Source organism: Magallana gigas, chromosome 5 (assembly GCF_963853765.1).
Source record: "Magallana gigas chromosome 5, xbMagGiga1.1, whole genome shotgun sequence".
Classification (NCBI taxonomy): Eukaryota; Metazoa; Mollusca; class Bivalvia; order Ostreida; family Ostreidae; genus Magallana; species Magallana gigas.
This window is the reverse complement of record NC_088857.1, coordinates 34,089,179-34,108,194: the sequence shown is the minus strand read 5'-3', so window position 1 is coordinate 34,108,194 and position 19,016 is coordinate 34,089,179. Positions and strand designations below refer to the sequence as shown.

Genomic DNA, 19,016 nt, shown 5'->3' with positions numbered 1-19,016 from the left:
CCACATTCTGCCAAAAGCGCTAAGTAGAATACACAGCCAAATGTACTACGTACGTTTACAGTAATTGAGACATTGGAATGTCTTAAATTCGCCCACTGACGACGAGGGCAAAAGGGGTGAAAATAAAACAGGGGTGAATATTTCCCTATATTTAGTAACCATTTATGACTAAATTTTGGTCTGATGATGAGCAATACTTTTTGTCATACAGGAGACAATGACGTACCAACAAAGATGGATCAGGGACAACATCAAAATGAGAGTCTGTACGAAGTTTGTGGAGAAGCCAACCAACGTCAATAGGTAAACAAGCTTTTTCTAAAGACATTCTCTTTGAGATTGAAGAAACTGGGAAGTTATATTTTAGGGGATTTTATTTTGATTACAACAAAACGTCCATATAAGCTATAAAAGCAGACTAAATGATTCTATTACAGCTATTGGGTCACAGATATCGATAGGATGCCACTTTATAGATATTTGTCTTTAAGAACCGTTCATTTCATGCAAATAATCTATATTTGATACTTAACAAAACCTAAAATAGATTCAATTCTCATAATGTATTAAAGTCTCGATGATGCGCGTTGCTCCAAAACAAGGGAAGGCTATGACGTAGTTTGCGTAAATGCGTAACATATTTTGTTAACTTTAGAAAGTGTACTTTTAAATTACCTTATCATTTATTACATCTGCGGTTGAACTTCATTACACCATTCAGTGCACCCCTCCCCCGCAAGTTAGTTGACAGCCAGTTGTATACTGCTGGTACATTTAATGATTTTATTCTGTTAATCTTATCTGTTTGATCAGTCTCGTTTCTCTGTTACTGAAATTTGTAATCAATAGAAATTTAAATAAATTGCTTTAGTTCATTATCTCACAAACATGGAAACTTTTGTACAGATTTTGACCATACAGTCAATGAAATATTGCATGAGGATCAACTATACTCACTTCACAGAAGCTAATGTGTATTGGAAAATATAGATTTTCTTTTCTATATGTATTGACGTAGAGTAATGTTTGATGACAGTGTGCGATATATATAGTATTGTGTGTGAATGTATAATTTATATATAGACTATTGTCAGGGTAAAGTTTTATGAGATATGAGAATGATAGTATTAACATAGATATATAAATACAGTTGTAAGGCTACAATAGAAAAGATTATATCTTAATCAAATAATGATTTATCAAACATCTTTATTTGACACACATGCTCTCACGTTTGACTCTTTTGACTGTCACTCTTTATCTCAATATATTCACAGTGATACATGTAGTAATGTCACAATCAAAATATTTTTTGCACAAATTCATTTATTTAATGTGTAATTTTTTTTATTATTAGAAAATTGGTTGGTGGATGATAAAAATTTGTTACCATTAAGTATGCTAGTCTCTCTCTCTCTCTCTCTCTCTCTCTCTCTTAAAATAGATACTATTAGATACTATTGGTGATCATTTCCGTAACAGTACTCCAATAATTTGTTGATTTTTATTAGTGTTTTATTATTTCTCCTTGATTGTGAATGTTTATGACTCTGGTAGCTGGCATGATATTCCTGTGTTTTGATTATTAGTGACTTGTTGCCTCCTGTACGAGTCCCAGGCAAAGGTTTACCAGGGTAAGACCTACACCGACTGACTTCATTTCTTATAATCAACTCTACACCTTGTTATCCATTTACAATTGTGATCTAGAGTCTATAGTTACAACTTCCATTGCTGGCAGATTTAAGCTTATGCATGAAATGCAATTAAAATGGATGCTAATTAAGATAATACAATGAAGCTATAGATTAGATCAATATTGGCTTTTGAGAAGTAGACATACAGCCTCATTTAAAAAATGAGTAAAAGTTGGAGCTGGTTGCAATGATGTTTATTGACTCAATTAAATCTGAACTTATAATGCACTGACATGTTATCTCAATGGTATTGGCATAAATGAATGCATCTGACATTAAGAAATGAACACACATGGCAGGCTAATTATATCCTTATTCCAAATTATCAGACTCTGGTTTAAATTTGTGATTAATAATTTAAAAGTTAATATTTGGGTAAAGTACGTTTGAAATAGCAGGTATTAATCTTTATGAATAAAATACATTATATAAGCTTCAATTCATTTTTTTCTCATTTTCAAATACATTTGTATGATTATTTAAAGAATTTATTAGTTTGAAAATGTTAGGAAAAGAATAACTCATTTGCAATGGGTTCTTTCAATTTTTAGCTCACCTGGGGCAAAGACTCAAGTGGACATTTCTGATAAAAATTTGTCCGTTAATGTCAATAATCATTATTATAATTGTCATTGTTATTGACATTGCCTGCTTAAACTTTTCATATTTTATCTGCTTAAGAACACCTTGGCCAAATTCAACCAAACTTTTCTTAAAGCACCCTTGGAATGAGGTCTTTCAGAATTTTTAAAAAATATATGGCCACTGGGTCTGCTCCAAAGGGTAGATAATAAGGAAAGATAGAAAATAGGTTGGGGTGTCATAAAAATCTTCCTCTCAAGAACCATAAATTGAAAATAGTTTCTCTGAAGAAAATTGAGGTTGTAACTGCAATTGTGAAAATAATATAACAGCTAAGTAATACATGTATGAATACATTTCAGATTTATTTATAAAATAACCCCAGGATCCTATATTTGGTCAGGGAGGAGCCAAAATATGAGGGGTTGGTGGTCCAATTTTACTTAAACTTTTTATAAGATGAGAATGTATGCGTCAGGCAATGGTTTTAAAATTGCACATTTATTGAAGTAAGCTAGAGTAGAAATGTTTTACATTTTTCAAACATGGCATTTATCAAAGATATATTAATAGTTGATAAAGAACAATTTCTGAATACAGGGGCAAAATTTTTATATACAGTCAAACTTTGTTATCTCCAAATAGATGGGACTGTTTAAAAACTTGGAGATATCCGAGTATTTAAGATATTGAGGGTAAAATAGTTGAAAAATAAGTGGTTAGGACTTACAAATCACTTCAACATATCCATTGTATTCGAGGTATCAGTGCTCAAGTTCAACTGTATATGGGAGAAAAATAATAAACTGCATTGACTGCCTGTATTCAGAAAGTGGCAAATATTGGGTTTAAATTTTTATTCAAAAGTGTTGAGTTAGTTTTCTTCTCAGTAAATAGTTTATGAAATCTTTATGCAAGGAAGATTATAATTTTCATATGTTAATTAACTTAAGTCAAGATACACATGTACTGCAGTCAATGAAGATTTAGAAATGTTATCACTATATGTCCTCTTAACTTGATGTAATGTTTAATCTGGCAAAATTTAACATTAATTTAACACTATTTAGTAGAATTCGACAGGTTTTAATGTATAATTGAGTTTCATTGTACAAGTACTGTAAAGCAACATTTATTCGTGGCGACTTTATTTCGCGATTTACTTCCAATAAACTGGTTCTCAGCGACTAATTTTTGCGATCAAGCTTTATCCTGACCAGTATTGTAATAACAAACCTTACGATAAAGACTGGTTCGTGGTGAGAAATATTCACGACGACGAGGCTCTCGCGAATCTCGAAAAAATTTCTAGCGCGTGAATAAAAGTTGGTTTACAGTATTCGTATTGTACTTTCATTCTGATAATCAGTACTCAGGTGACTGTATGGCCCCTAGGCCTCTTGTTTGATATACAAACAAATATTATACACATTTATATCTATGTGTTTGTCTATACATTTTCCATGCCATGGTACCATTTTCCTCTAATTCTTGGGCATTTAAATTATGGATTACCTATATGGTTCACTGTGACAGTCTCGACGGATTTTACTTATTGTTTATTTTGATTTTATAGCTTCATTTTACTAATGTGTTCCAAAGGCCATAGAGAGAATTGCAAATAAGGCTTCTTTCTACAAGGCACATTTTTTTTTTCATCCTCTATATTGATCTTATGATGAATCAGTTGCTCAGTTTGATGCAAAAAATGAGATATGTCCTGAATTAATTGGCTTCCAATTAAGCTTGGTATATAAAAACTTGTTTGATAATAAAACCTTGGCCTTATATTGATAAGAATCATAAAATAAAGTGAGCATTGATTAACAGCATTAGGCATAAAAATTGATCAATCATTGAAAAAAAAAATGCCTCTAGTTTCTCAGCCTATCCTCTTATTCAGCAATCTAGCCTAAACATTTTCAAGCTCTTGAATGGCAATCTAATATATTGTTGAGAAATAAGTACATGTACTAAACTTAAGTCATGTGATTTGCCCTGGGGGTAGGCAACATTTATCTCCCATTCCAAGCCCTGTTAACATGAAAACAAACATGAAAATTTGATCTACTTTGATTATGCTGGTTGTGGTTGGGGGGGGGGGGGGGGTGTCAAAAATGTTGACCATATGGTAAGTCTACAAATGATAAATATTTTTTTTTAAATATTAAAATATAAAAGAACTAATATTTTGATTCCAAGAAATATTAATACATTGTATTTGTATTAAGTATATTTTTAAGTTCATATGAATGGTTCACCATGGATTTGTGTATATTAAACAATTAATATTCAGAAATTACGACTTTATCCTACATTGGCATTAACTAAAACATCAACTGAATTCGCTCAAATACTGTTGATTATCAATGAAATATAACCATCCAAGTTATAGTTCTAATTATATTAAAATTGAAGCTAAAACTACTGCACACTGTTTTTCTAGACCATGCATTAACTGTGCCATTTGTTATACATGTATTTTGATTTATCTTAGAACTGAAAAAAAATCCCACTGCCTTTATCAATTGTTCAATTTGATTCTTATTATCTGGGAATGGAAAAAACCCACATTTACTCTTATGGATTGCTAGTTTCATGTCCAATGAGTAAAATATATAAATAGATGATAATCAACATTATATTTGCATTGATAAATATGCATTTTTATTATTTTCATTATTGTGGTTAAAAAAATTAGCAAGTGAAATACTTGTACAAGAAGAATGGGTAATTATTAAGAATTTTTAGAAGTTTGAACAAAATCAACAAGAACCATTTATTTAGAGAATGATAGAAAAAAATTAATTAATTCCCCTTGTATTTTTCTATCAAAGTTTGCAATTTAATGGAATGGATAATTACCCGGTAATCAGAGTTTTTAAAAAACACTTGCATTCATTATTAAGTGCCTATTGCTGTAAACATGCATACTTAATTTAGCAGTAATCATACTTTGGCGCCTGTTGCACTTGCTGCACTTCTTGGCTAATTCAAGCACATTCCCCTAACATACGATTTAAACCCTTATGCTTGTTGCTGAGTGGGCTAATATATGATCATGACGTTAATTAGATGAAGAGGAAAATTGTGCTCAAATTTGAGTGCACTTATTTATGCACATTTACAGTATTATTGCTCTGTAGAATTTGCTTGTTGAGTTGTGATGACTTGTTTTCCATTCTGAACCAAGTTGCATACTGTATGTACATTAAATTTACAAAATCACTGCACCAAAGGATTTCCTTGTTAAGATTTGAATTTTGATTTTTCAATCTAGTAAAATAAATTAACAACTACAGTGTATTAACAATAACAGGATTTCCCTGGTAAGTTTAATTTGACGATTTGTCTGCCGATCTGGTTACCAATAACAAATGTTTTCTGTTTTGCAGTATCCAGTCGGAGGCAGAACCCATCTGTAGGTGTGGCTACCCCAGGTCCACCCATGGCCAGTCCTTGTCCTCCGGCACCTCTGGGATGGAGGACTGGAAAGTGGACACCCATACAAAGGCCACCAGAACTAATGCATTTGGTACTGTGGAGTTCTTGGGGTTTGGAGAGAATGAAAGAAATGTAAGTTCCCTTTAAATATGAAAAATGACAAAATTTCATTTAATTACCTGTAACTTGAAAGAATTTTGGTTGTTTGAAGACATTTGTAAATTATAGGGATAATTTATATATCTGAAATGTTGGAAGTAATTGAAAGTTTCTGAAAATGTTATTTCTCAATTCAACATTGTTCAAAATTTGTTGACACTTGATTGTCCTCTTGTCTGTTATGTGGGGTAATTCAATGCATAAATCATGCCTGGAAACCTTTGATCAAGTTTTGTCATAATTAATTAAACGTAATCTTTAAAACCCTCAGACTGCAAAATAGTGAAAGTTTAATTAGTATATCATTAATTGGATTTTTGCATGCAAAAAAAGTGATAATTCAGTTAAAGAAAATGAATTATCTGGCTTTCAATGATGATGCGTTATTTTTGTTGAAAGTATGTTCGTGTGGATGTGGATACAAAGATGAAGGATATGATGGAACTGATGATGGATGTATGGGGGCTAGAGAAACCCAACCTACTCATCTCTGTGACGGGGGGTGCCAAAAACTTCACCATGAAACAGAAACTCAAGGAGGAGTTCAGGCGTGGCCTTATGAAAGTAGCCCGCAGTACAGGTCAGTTGAAGATGATAGCGTAAGCACAATAAGATTAAATGAGCTAATTATGAGTCAGTGTTGTGTTTAAACTGTATGCCTCACTGCATGATTTGCAATATGAAAATACCAAATAAAACTGTATTTACAACTAAGTTATATATAATTAATGTTCTGTTTGCTTTATGTGTGTCCTTGTGGAAGGATCGAGTTAGCAATGTTCAAATGTTGCAAAATTGATTTTTGCATTCGGCTAAGTTTACATGAAGAAAGCTAGATATATTAATTTTCTACTTCTTTGCATTCTGCTATTGTGTTTGTTAAATCTTAAATAAGAATTTGAAGATAAAGAAGAATCATGGGGGAAAAAATCTATATGGAGAAAGAAAATTCCTATAGATTTCATAAGGAAGATTAGACATGTACTTGACAAACATATCTCAATGTAATATCTCTGACCAAATCCATGTCATAACATTAAATAAGGTGCTTACATTATATTCAGGCATGTATGTGCAGTAATCTGACAAGTTATACTTAATTAAGGTTTGATGAGCTGAATATTGAATGACTGCACATATATATTCTTACCACTGATTAAGAAATGACATGTGCTCTTTCATTGTATGTTGAATTTAAATCCCCAGACATTTTTAGCTCACCTGAACCGAAGGTTCAAGTGAGCTTTTCTGATCACCCGTTGTCCATCGTCCGTCCGTCCGTCTGTCCATCCATCTGTAAACTTTTCACATTTTCAACTTCTTCTCAAAAACCACTGGGTCAAATTTAACCAAATTTGGTACAAAGCATCCTTATGGAAAGGAGATTATAAATTGTCAAAATAAAGGGCACAGCCCTTTTCAAAAGGGAGATAATTGCGAAACAGTGAGTATAGGGTGCATGTCTTTAAAAATCTTCTTCTCAAGAACCACTGCACCAGAAATGCCAATTTTTACACAAAAGCTTGTATATATAGTGAAGATTCTAAATTGTAAAAATCGTGACCCTCGGACCAAAACTGGGGCCCCAGGCGGGGTTCAAAGTTAAACATAGAAATACATATGAAAATGTTTAAAAAATCTTCTTCTCAGGAACCACTGCACCAGAAATGCCAATATTTACACAAAAGCTTGTATATATAGTGAAGATTCTAAATTGTAAAAATCGTGACCCCCGAACAAAAAGTGGGGCCCCAGGAGGGGTTTAGATTTTAACATAATTATATTAATAGGAAAATGTTTTAAAATCTTCTTCTTAAGAACTATGATGCAACTGTTTGGGATATTACTATGCATACATGTACATCCTTAAATAATGTAGATTCTATTTGTAAAAATCGTAACCCCCGGACAATTGATGGGCACCAAGAGGGGTTCAAAATTTAAACATTTTAAAAAACATAAAGGAAAAGTTTAAAAATTTTCTTCTCAAGAACTACAATGTTATAGTTTGTGGAATTTCTATGCATGCATCCTTCGCTTATGTAGATTCCTAATTGGTAAATCGTGACCCCCGGACCAATACTGGAGCCCCAAGAGGGGGTCAGTGTTTATTATAAAAATATAAAGGTAACATGTTAAAAAATCTTCTTCTCGAGAACTACAATGCTTCAATTTGTGATATTACTATCATGCATACAACCTTGGATAATGAAGGTTCGACAGTTTTAAAATAGTGACCCCTGGACTAATACTGGGGACCCAAGATGGGTTTAAAGTTAAATGTAGAAGTACCGGTATATATGGAAAATGTTTAAAAATCTTCTTTTCGAGAACTAATGCATCAATTTGTCAGATAACTACGTAAGCATCTCAAATAGGGTAGATTCGAAATTATAAAAGCCGTGACCTCAATCTAATACTGGGGCCCCTAGAGGTGTTCAAAGTTGAGCATAGAAGTATAGAGGGAAAATGTTGAAAAATCTTTTTCTAGGGAACTATAATGCTTCAGCTTGTGAGATTACTATGCAAGCATCCTTAAATAATGTAGATTCCAAATAATTAAAACTTTAGCACTGGACTCCAACTAATACTGTGGCCCCAAGAGGGGTTCAAAGTTTAACATAGAAAAAGATATATTGAAAATGTTTTTAAAATGTTTTTCTCGAGAACTAAAATGCTACAGTTTGTGAGATTACTATGCAAGGATCCTCAAATTGTGTAAACTCTAATGTAGTGGAACCAAGAGTTATCTTTCTTGATGTTCTGTACAGTCTGAGAGTTATTCCTCTTGAAGTGGAACTCTTCTACGTTCAGTTTTTCAGGCTGTGTACGTGCCGTCCCACCACAGTGCTACACATTTTCATTCCTATGTTACTATTTATGTTGTTTAAGCCAACCATAAACCTCGGACCAATACTGGGTCCCCAGAAAGGGGTTCAATGTTTAAAATAGAAAAAGCATATGCTACGAAATGTAATGTTACAAGGAACTGCTGTTCAGGTGAGCGATGAGGCCCATGGGCCTCTTGTTATAGATAATGCTTCAAAGAATATATAATGCTTCAAAGAACAAAATGTATGTTGAATTTTCTTAAATAAATGTTTAAAGAAATGGCTGCTTGTAATTCTTGGATTTTCTGTATTAATTTGAATTCACATTTATTAATTTAATAATGAAAATCAAATTCAAATCAGTGTGAAGTCATAATGCTGTGTGTCTGAATATCTTATTTAAAAAGTGGTTGGAACTTGATATATCCCTGTGTCTAAAAACTTGCACAAAAATCTAAAGAAAAATGGACTTTCAGAAACATACCCTACAGTAAATCATGCTCTAAAACTTGTTGGTTTCAGAATTTCTCATATTTTTCATACTTGAATGTTTCTTTGTTGAATTTTTTACTTACATGCCCTTTAAAAATAGTATTGTTTGTAAGGGTTGATTTTGTTTTTTTTTATCTTGTTTGTTCTCTAAAAAAAAGAGTATTAGTATTAGTATTAGTATTAGAACAATACTGGGTGTATATGATTGTCTTGACGTTGTACCTTTAGGAGCCTGGATTATTACCGGCGGGACCAATGCTGGAGTGATGAAGCATGTGGGTGAGGCGGTCAGGGACTACGGACTGGTGTCTGCCTCCACTAATCCCATCATCGTCATCGGGGTCGCCACATGGGGCTGTATACAAAACAAAGAGGATCTTACAGATTCTGAGGTATAGTACCAGCAAAGTTATTTTTTACAGTCCTATCCCATCATATCAGGTATCAATCCTATTGTAACATGCATGTTTATTGTTCTATCGTGTGTTAACCTTATCGTATAGTGCGTTAGTGCAATTAGGTTTATCGTTCAGTTTTAACAGTTTTTCCATTCATCCAATCCTGTTAATTGTTTTGTGCTTTTTTTATAGGCCAGTAAATTTATTTCAAAGTTACAAGTCATCTGTGCACCGTTTAAGATATTTTTTCAAACAAGAAATGTAAAATTCTATCCAGCATTCTATCATGATATTAATTTCTAAATTCTTAAGATCAAAACTAAACAATATTACATGTAAGTCATATCTGTAAGCAGTGGAAATAAGTTCATGGGAACGAAGTAACATATTTACCTGTATACTGAAGATATTAAATCGCATGCGGATTCTCACTTTCTCAAGGCCACATAATCCCAATTTATCAGAAAACTTAATTAAGTGTTATTTATATCAGTTTAAAATGTCTCATTCATGAATGATTGGTATATAAATTGATAACTTTTATTTCGTCAGTGTCGGGGAAAGTGGCCAGCTTCTTACAGACTTGGAAAGAAACAAAGACCAAAGGAAAGCTTTTTGGACCCAAACCACACTCACTTTGTACTGGTGGACAATGGGACACAGCACCAGTTTGGAGTGGAGATCCCATTCCGAGCTTGGATGGAAAATTCTATTGCTAACATGAAAACCAACACTGGGAAAAGTGAGTGAACTATGAAAGATAAATAAAATGTTATAAAATATATCTTTTTATGAAACATTGGTTGAATTGTGAGTTTGTGTAACATTAATTAATAAAAATCAATTTTATTTTTTTATTTCACCAAACATTTCAGAATTCATGTAGTAAGAACGTAAACAATTGATTTCTCCAAAGTGATTAATCAAAATGTGTTTGGATGTCCAGTAAAAAGAAATTTCTTATTGTAATTTTTGAAGATGTCATATAAATGACAAAGAATGCTTCTTTATGTAATGGATTTGTCTTTTATCTGTAGACGCCTCGGTGTATGTCCCTGTGGTGCTCTTAGTTTTGGAGGGGGGACCAGGAACGCTGGAGACAGCCCACCAAGCTGTGGCCAATAACACTCCCATAGTCATAGTGCAGGTAAATTGTCTAATAACAACCATAGTGCAGGTAAATTATCAAATAAAACTCCCATAGTCATAGTGCAGGTAAAATATCAAATAAAACTCACATAGTCCTAGTTCAGTAAAATATCAAATAAAACTCCCATAGTCATAGTGCAGTAAAATATCAAATAAAACTCCCATAGTCAAAGTGCAGGTAAAATATCAAATAAAACTCCCATAGCTATAGTGCAGGTAAATTGTCTGATAACAATCCCATAGTCATATTGCAGGTAAAGTGGCCATTATCACACATATACAGTTGTAGTACAGTTGCAAAGTGTCCTATAACACACCTATAGTCATAGTACAGTTAAAGTTCTCAATAACAATCCCAATGTCACTGTGCACAATATTGCTCCCTTAAGTTATAAATTAAAATGTGCAAGTGATGTTCCTGCAAAGGATTGAAAGTTAATTCTAAAGTTTCAAATCTACAGTTGGCAAAACAAGATGCTGTTTATTGAATGCATGTAGTTCATTGGTGCTGGACTTTATGACTGTGCATTTCTATAACCTTTCCTTTTAGGGATCTGGAAGAGCAGCAGACATATTGGCATATGCATATCAAAATTCCATAGGAGAAGAAATAGGTGCAACAGATCAAGAGGGAAAAACTAAAAAGATGTTAGTAAATTGGAATTCTAAGATATGCTCCAGTTATCATTACTTTCTTATGAACATGTGAAATTAAGTCCCATTTCTGTTAAACGACCATTTTTACTACCATTTTTCTGTATGACCACTTTTGACAATTAGCATTTATGTTTTCTGTATACTTAGTAAATTAATGTTCTTCTTGAACCATAAAGTTAATAAACTAAACTTGAACTTGAGCTAAGCAATTAGTCTAATTAATACTAGAAATAACTGACAGGTTTGAAAATCACAATTTTCAACAGTAAGACAGGTGGGCAGGTGGGAATTGAAAAAATCAGAATGTTGGCCAAGCGTAAATCAACCTCTTCAATGTTCTTTTTGACAGAACACAGACAATATTTGATGCCTCAGTGGAAGCAGAAATTCGAAATCAGGTGGAAGAGAATTTTGGAAAGAAGAATCTTGTGAGACATTGTGAGATGGTGAAAGAGACCTTGAAAAACCGTGACCTTGTGACAGTGTTTGAATTCAGTATTGGAGGTAGGGGGTCATCCAAGGATATAGACAGGGCCATCCTGCAGGCATTACTAAGAGGTGAGTCATCATGAGAATCATAAGTTGTCAAAAATACTGTACATTTGTGAACTACAAATGTAGCTCCAATGCCATAAAACTTGAAACAAGCTCACTCTTGGTGAGTGACTCTTTTGGTCCCACTTTTCACATTGATTATGTTGATTCCTCTGCTTAAAGTAAAAATGAGATCAAAAGTAAGTCTGTCTAAGATTTATGGCCTTGTGGTCAATGTGAGATCAGAGGTAGAAGCCTCCAAAGGTCAAGGGAAGACAATGAAAGTATTGTTTGCATTCTATAGTCTTTATTTGTGTCTGTTGAACATATTTCAAGAAAATTTTAAGCTCTGTTTATTTGAGTTTGGAAGTGAATTTTGAAAAAAAAGAAAAGAAGATAATGAAATATTGTGTTAAAACATATAAATTATCACATTGCACAGGTGTGCTGTATTCTATCATTGACATTTTTTATGTGTTATTGAGAGTGCTGCATGGATAAACTTTGTCTTTGGTTTTGCAGTCTCTTTATTGTTTCAGCATTTTTTGATATGCATGTATTTAAAACAAGCACTCTCCTTTTATCTCGCAGCTAACAAGGATCAAATTTTTGACCAGTTAAAGTTGGCTTTAGCATGGAACAGAATAGACATTGCCAAAAGTGAGATCTTTACAGACGATCGCTTCATTCAGGTAAAGAGTTGATCAAGTTTTTATCAATAATATCTGACTTACAAAATGTTTGAGCTTGTTGAGCTCATTTGAAGCATGAAATAACATAACTTGTAACAATTAACAGTTGAATTTATTATTAGATGATCTCATTATGCTACTTAAACGCAAAATTCATCCCTACTGAGATCACATGAGAATGCCCTTGAGTAGATGTGAACATTTTAACCCTCTTACATTAATCTCATAAAATATCAGTCTTATAGCTACTGTAAAAGTGGTTATTTAGGGGAGTGGGAAATTTACATTAGTTACACAGTAAGCTTAAAACTGTGTAATTAAATACCCCCATGCGTATGGTAAAAAATTCAAAACTTTAGAGTAATGAATCACACATCCGCGTATTAAACACCCATGCATATTGTTTGACCATAGAAAATGCATAATTGTGTAAATAACCACTTTTACAGCATACATCAGTCATACATATGATATTATGTTTTATAATCTTCTAATTTTCCATGAAATGTTTGTGTGGTCTTTCCTATGTTTTTTTTAAAAATAAATAAATAAGATACTAAGCTACTAACCAGAATTATCTGAATATTCATAAATCTTTAACCATGCAAATTTTCCTTAGTTTCATGGACTTTGATTCTTTTACATAGACAGCAAAATTATGATGACAAAAACAATTTTGAATCTGTCCCTACTGCTAACTACGGTAAGAATGAATGAACATTTAGTTTTTGCCAATATTGAAAAGTTGCTCCTACATGACCCTTACTGGAACAGTTGTAAATCAATGTTTGAGAAGTGGAAGACTCAAAGATGAACCTTTGATGTTTCTCTTATCTATATATAGATTTGTTAAGCTATTACAGTAGAACTATGTTTTCAGTATAAGGAGGGTGTTAATCGGCACAGAAACAAAGATGTGGTATGATTTAGATTTAAAAAGTGTGACAACTAATGCTTAGATTTCCTAGAACCATGCTAGAACTGTGTAGATTCATTCAGAATTATGTTAAATAGTTAAAAGTACTTGCTATTACATTTAATAGTAATGTAATTATAAACAATAAGTTCTACTCAGCAATTATTAATAATGCATCAGATACACATGTTTTAAGTGATTGATGCAATTGATTGATACAATTCAATTCAATTCTTTATTCACTCAAGACCAGTTCACTGGTATTTGAGATTCGAAATCAGTATATACAAATGTACATGAACACAGTCAAGGATCACATGTACAGTAGGAGTAATAATGACAAAAAAAGGTTAAAATCACAATACAATAGGTTGTTAAAGTTGGTTACATTATTGTTCCATGGACTATAATCTAAGTACATGTAGTAAAACTTAAATTCCAAATGTATAAATGTAATTCATGATTAGTAAAAGAATGCAACATTGTTATATTACAAACATATTGTTGCTACATGGAAAAATTAAGTAATTTTGCTGATGAATCAACTTGTAATACTTATTCAAAGTGTTGAACTGCTTTGCTCTTTCTTGTCACTCATTTTTTCCTTCCTACTACCTTTAATTTTTTTAAAAAATTATCAATTATGGTCTGTACTTTCCTATATTATTAGACATTAGTTTGAAAAATAATTTTATTTAGACATTAAAGTCCTGTCATAGACAAATATCCTGGACTTTTGAAAATAAAATAACAGAGCTGGATCGAGCCTTTAGTTATAAATTTCTTTCAATTATAAGTCTTACAGATATCTGCCAGAGCATATTATAAGGCTGTTTATCTGTTAAACAAATTTGGCAATTTAATTGGCTGAAATTTAAAAAATGGTATATTTCTTTGACTTCCTAATGATATTGCTTTTTCGATCTCCTGCCCTTGGTGTGCCAGTGTAGTAGAACGCATGTTCCCATTTATAATCTTGCATATGCTGTCTGATGGCAAACAGAAACTGCAGATATTTTGGTTGGATGTTGGAACTCAGTTCGATCATGCCGCAAAAATGCTTTAAATTTAATTTGCTTTTGCATCTTATCCACATGAACCTATCTTCGAAATCAAATTCAACTTTCAAATTGTTTTGTTGTTGATGTTATTTTCATTCTATATAGCTGAGAGTACAGCCATCAAAGAATTATAATGCAACCTTTGCTCTTAATCAAACTTAACATGCATTACTATACATACATAAAAGCAAATCTTTACATAAATTCATCACAATTTATTATTTTATGGTACGTGTCAAACAATTTACAGCTACTAAAATCTTTCCAGTTTTTTTTGCATATCAAAGCATATACATTGTATATGTTTGTATTTATATTCATTTCTTGAACCTTTGAAAAGTAACAGTGCAGCATTTTAATATATCTATAATATTTTCAATTCATGAAATGTTTAAAAGTCAATCTAATTTGGTATACATATTTATTTGAACGGTAAAAAAAAGTGTGATGATTGACTGCCATTGTTTGTTTTTAACAGTTTTTCATCAAATTCAGTGATTCTAGTTAAAACAATTCTTATGCTTCAAATTGTAATATCTGATATGACAATGTTGTTTGAATTTTTATTCATTTTTAAATTACTTAATGTTAAGTTAAATTATGAATATTAAGAAATTATGTAGCCAAAGCCATGTTTGACATTACGTTTTGATTTTACTGTACCATACACAGATTGTATCGAAAGAGGTTAGTTTGCTGAAACACTTTCTACATACCAATACACTATATATATATACATATTACAAATACAGTGTATGAGTGTTTTACATTATAAAATATTCCATATCTTTATGGATATTTTTTTGCTGATTTTAATATTCTAATACATTCTAAAGTTTTTTTTAATGGTTCGGAAAATATAAAATATCATTTAATGGATCGAGCTCTAGCATGCATGGATTTTATATAGTTATAATTTTATCTACATGAGGCCTTATTAAACAAACTTATGAAGTGTTAATAAAAACAAATTTGCATCTACATGTATTACAACGTATTTGGAGATTATTGCACGTGTTATATATGATATGGAAATTTATTGTACTCTTTGAAAAACAAAAAATAAATTTGTAAATTTTAATTTATTTTAACAAAGTAACATTTTCCATAGCATCAATATGGGCCTCATATCCCCCTCCAAATAGAGAAATGTTATGTACATGTAATAACTTGATCTTGCAAGAAGATAAGACTTCCTAGTAGAAGATGTATTATTGTTATTGGCATGTTAAAATTAAAGTTTGAATGTTTTGTCCCACAAAACCCAGATGGTCAAAATTAAGGACTAAAAAATTCATGAAGGTAGGGGGAATACAACAAAGTAAAAAGCAACTGAATGATGATATATTTTAAAAATCTTTAAAATGATGCTAATTAAAACACAGCTAGAGTACAAGTAGTTTGGAGCATGGTGAGTGCAAAAAGGTTAATGTTATTAAATGCAAACGGAGCAAAATTAAATGTTCAAAATGTAGAACAAGAGAAATAAAATTGCATAATTTATTACAGTGTAATAATTCAATCAAGTCAACCATGCATGCATCTTTTTAAATTTTGTTAAATTTTAACATCGTTTGATTGGATATCTTTCAGCCAAGTATGCTGTTTGAGATAATGCAGTCTGCCCTGATTTTGAATCGAGTCACGTTTGTGGAACTGTTGATGGATAATGGGGTTAACCTCAAAGATTTCCTCACCAAGAAAAGGCTACTGAAGCTCTACAACCATGTGAGTCGACCATTTGAAGATGATTGAACATATGCGTTTTACTGTTTATTTGTATATGTTCCATCACATTAGTTACAGTTGAACTTCGTTATCTCGAACACCGATATCTCGAAAACAATGGATAAGTCAAAGTGATTTTTTAGTCCCAACTACCTATACTTTTAAGTGATTTACCCTTGATATCTTGAATAATTGGATATCTCAAAGTTTTTAACCAGTCCCATAGTTTCGAGATAACGAGGTTTGACTGTATTTGAAGAATTGGTTGAGACAAGATAGTGCTCTATTTCTTCATCTACCCATGATTGTAACATGTTGTTCACATGAGTTTTATTTGTCATATTGGTAGAATTTTGTAATTGGCTCATCTGGTCAGACAATTTTGGAACTGTTCAAAATAAAACTATTTCATGGGTTTTTTTTAAAGAAGAAAAAACCCAATAAAGTGACATATGATTAAAACTGCACTTGAGCATATGGTGGTCATGTTGAAATAAAAAGAAAAAAAGAAAAAAAAAAGATTCTTAATTAATAATAATTAATACTCATAATAAAACAATCTTTTAGACATTGACATGCTTTGTGCTTAATCAGTAAAATTCCTAAATGATGTAGAAATAGTTTGAATAATATCTGACCAGGTAAGCCAATTAAAAAAAATTCTACCAATGAGAGACAACACAACAATATATTACACGCATGAATCCTTTCGAATATTGTGAAATTTTAATATCTGTTGATTGCATTGGTATCTCTCAGCCAAGTTAGTTGTTTGAGATAATGCAGTCTGCTCAAGCAGATTTTGAATCGGGGTCACGGTTATATACATATTATAAATTTCTTTAATTTCAGAGAGACTTATATGACTCATCAAGTAATATGATGCAAGAGGTTAGATTTATGTGAACTATATGCTGTCACAACATTTACTATTGTTTGCTTGGGTACTAATACATCCTTTTTTTGCATCACCTAGTCAAATTAGAAAAAAACAAAACATGTTTTCATTCACAAAAAACCCCCTAAATACTGTACCTCGATTTTTTTTAATGTGATCTGGTTAAAACTGGTTTTAATAAGCCAGTTGTGTGATGCCAGTTAAATGGGACATGTAAAAACTGAAATCTCAGATTTTGACCCAAGATTCAAGTCTAAGCTGCTAGTAGCCTGTACTAGCCTCTTTCATCTTGAATGCATATCTCACAGATACGGCGTAATGACGAAACAGTTTTTCAAATGGCTCCTCCATCTTTGCAAAAAAGTTTTTTGGGAATTAATTGAAGTTTGTTTGCAGTAACAAATTTTACATTCTTCTACATTAAACTTTTCATAAACAAAGAAATGAGAAAGATTTAAGCATTTTTTGGTTTGTAGCTATATCCTCACATGTAACTGATAGTTGAGTGATATATATATCTAAAATTGTGTGTGGAAGTTTAAAATTAACACACAACAGATATATAAACAAGGAAATTTAATGCATTTGTATTTTGAAAGAGTTAAAAATGCTGGTGGAAGACATGCCATTGGGGTATTTTTTAAGTTAAGTTTGTGTGAGATAATGAAGCCAAACCTTTAAAAAATTCCTTGGTCCTGAGCAGATGTTGCTCGATCCACATGCTTATATTGCTGTGGTAAAAAACGGAAGAATTATACATCAACAGTGTTAGACTATAATCTTTTACTTGAAAAATCTGTACAGTTTTATGAATTATTTTGGCATTGATGCTACAGGGATTTGATGGATGAGTACAAAATCACTAATAATCATTTTGTGATTTGGTGTTGATGGAGACTATAGTAAATGCAATCGCAACCTTTATTACGATAATTGTTGGGTATGGAAAGATGTAATTTTTGTTTTTAGGTATAAGGGATCATTCTTTGAGTATTAATGATGTGATAATTTTGGTTAGGGTGTGATTCAAATCCAATAAAGCCCAAAGGGCACGCTTTATGATGGATTTGGAGTACTCATCTAGCTTCTTTATTAAGGTGTGTTAATGTGCTTTTTGTTATGATGGCATTTCTTTTAATTGAATTTCTTACGTTCAAATTTTAGATGATTCATATAAAAAATTTTTTTACTGATACCTATAGTAGTATTTTAAATTAGATAATCTTTTGAAATTGTTTAACATATAGGAATGAAATCTTTCAGTTTGATCATGGCTGTTATCAGTATGATTATGTTGACTTAAATCTGTAACCAATTGACCAATTCATGTGAAGACATTTGACTGCGCTGCTGTGTCTTTTCATTCTGGTATGATGAAACAAATGCAGTCAAACATAATATGGAATGCTATTTATCACAACCTTACTACTTTTCTTTATTTCAGATAAACAAGAATATCCAGCTCTATCAGCTCCTGGACAAAATTCGCCGAAAAAATGGAAATGTAAGTGAAACTCGTGAATTCATATGAATAACAATTATATTATATTTTATTTTATAATAGGACTTACACATATTTAAATGTGCAGATAAGGTTTGTTTTTTAAATAAAGCTACTCTTACCAATATTTCTCAAATGAACGCAGAAGATTGATCAAAACTTCTTGATATATTGAAATATTAGACATATAGCACACAAATATGAGTTGAAGTTTTTTTTTCCAATTTTGGAATGACTCCATAAGATAGGATTAATCTTACTCATGAGGCTATATATG

General features: G+C 31.8%; 1 protein-coding gene across 13 annotated transcripts in view; it reads left to right on the top strand.

The window, feature by feature from the left end:
* The window catches only part of LOC105332384 (transient receptor potential cation channel subfamily M member-like 2), a 70,260-nt gene that overhangs the window by 12,044 nt on the left and 39,200 nt on the right, over positions 1-19,016 (top strand). For 8 of the 13 annotated variants that reach the window (XM_020068972.3, XM_020068971.3, XM_066084681.1 and 5 more), the window contains exons 3-16: positions 212-303; positions 1,590-1,634; positions 5,675-5,855; positions 6,282-6,462; positions 9,434-9,597; positions 10,156-10,345; positions 10,641-10,750; positions 11,303-11,400; positions 11,759-11,967; positions 12,535-12,635; positions 13,516-13,554; positions 16,206-16,340; positions 17,193-17,231; positions 18,683-18,742. In XM_020068972.3, coding sequence (XP_019924531.3) covers positions 212-303; positions 1,590-1,634; positions 5,675-5,855; positions 6,282-6,462; positions 9,434-9,597; positions 10,156-10,345; positions 10,641-10,750; positions 11,303-11,400; positions 11,759-11,967; positions 12,535-12,635; positions 13,516-13,554; positions 16,206-16,340; positions 17,193-17,231; positions 18,683-18,742 — 1,644 coding nt within the window. The remainder of the gene's footprint in view (positions 1-211; positions 304-1,589; positions 1,635-5,674; positions 5,856-6,281; positions 6,463-9,433; positions 9,598-10,155; positions 10,346-10,640; positions 10,751-11,302; positions 11,401-11,758; positions 11,968-12,534; positions 12,636-13,515; positions 13,555-16,205; positions 16,341-17,192; positions 17,232-18,682; positions 18,743-19,016) is intronic. The other 5 variants (XM_011434963.4, XM_011434971.4, XM_020068974.3 and 2 more) reach the window with 4 other exon arrangements.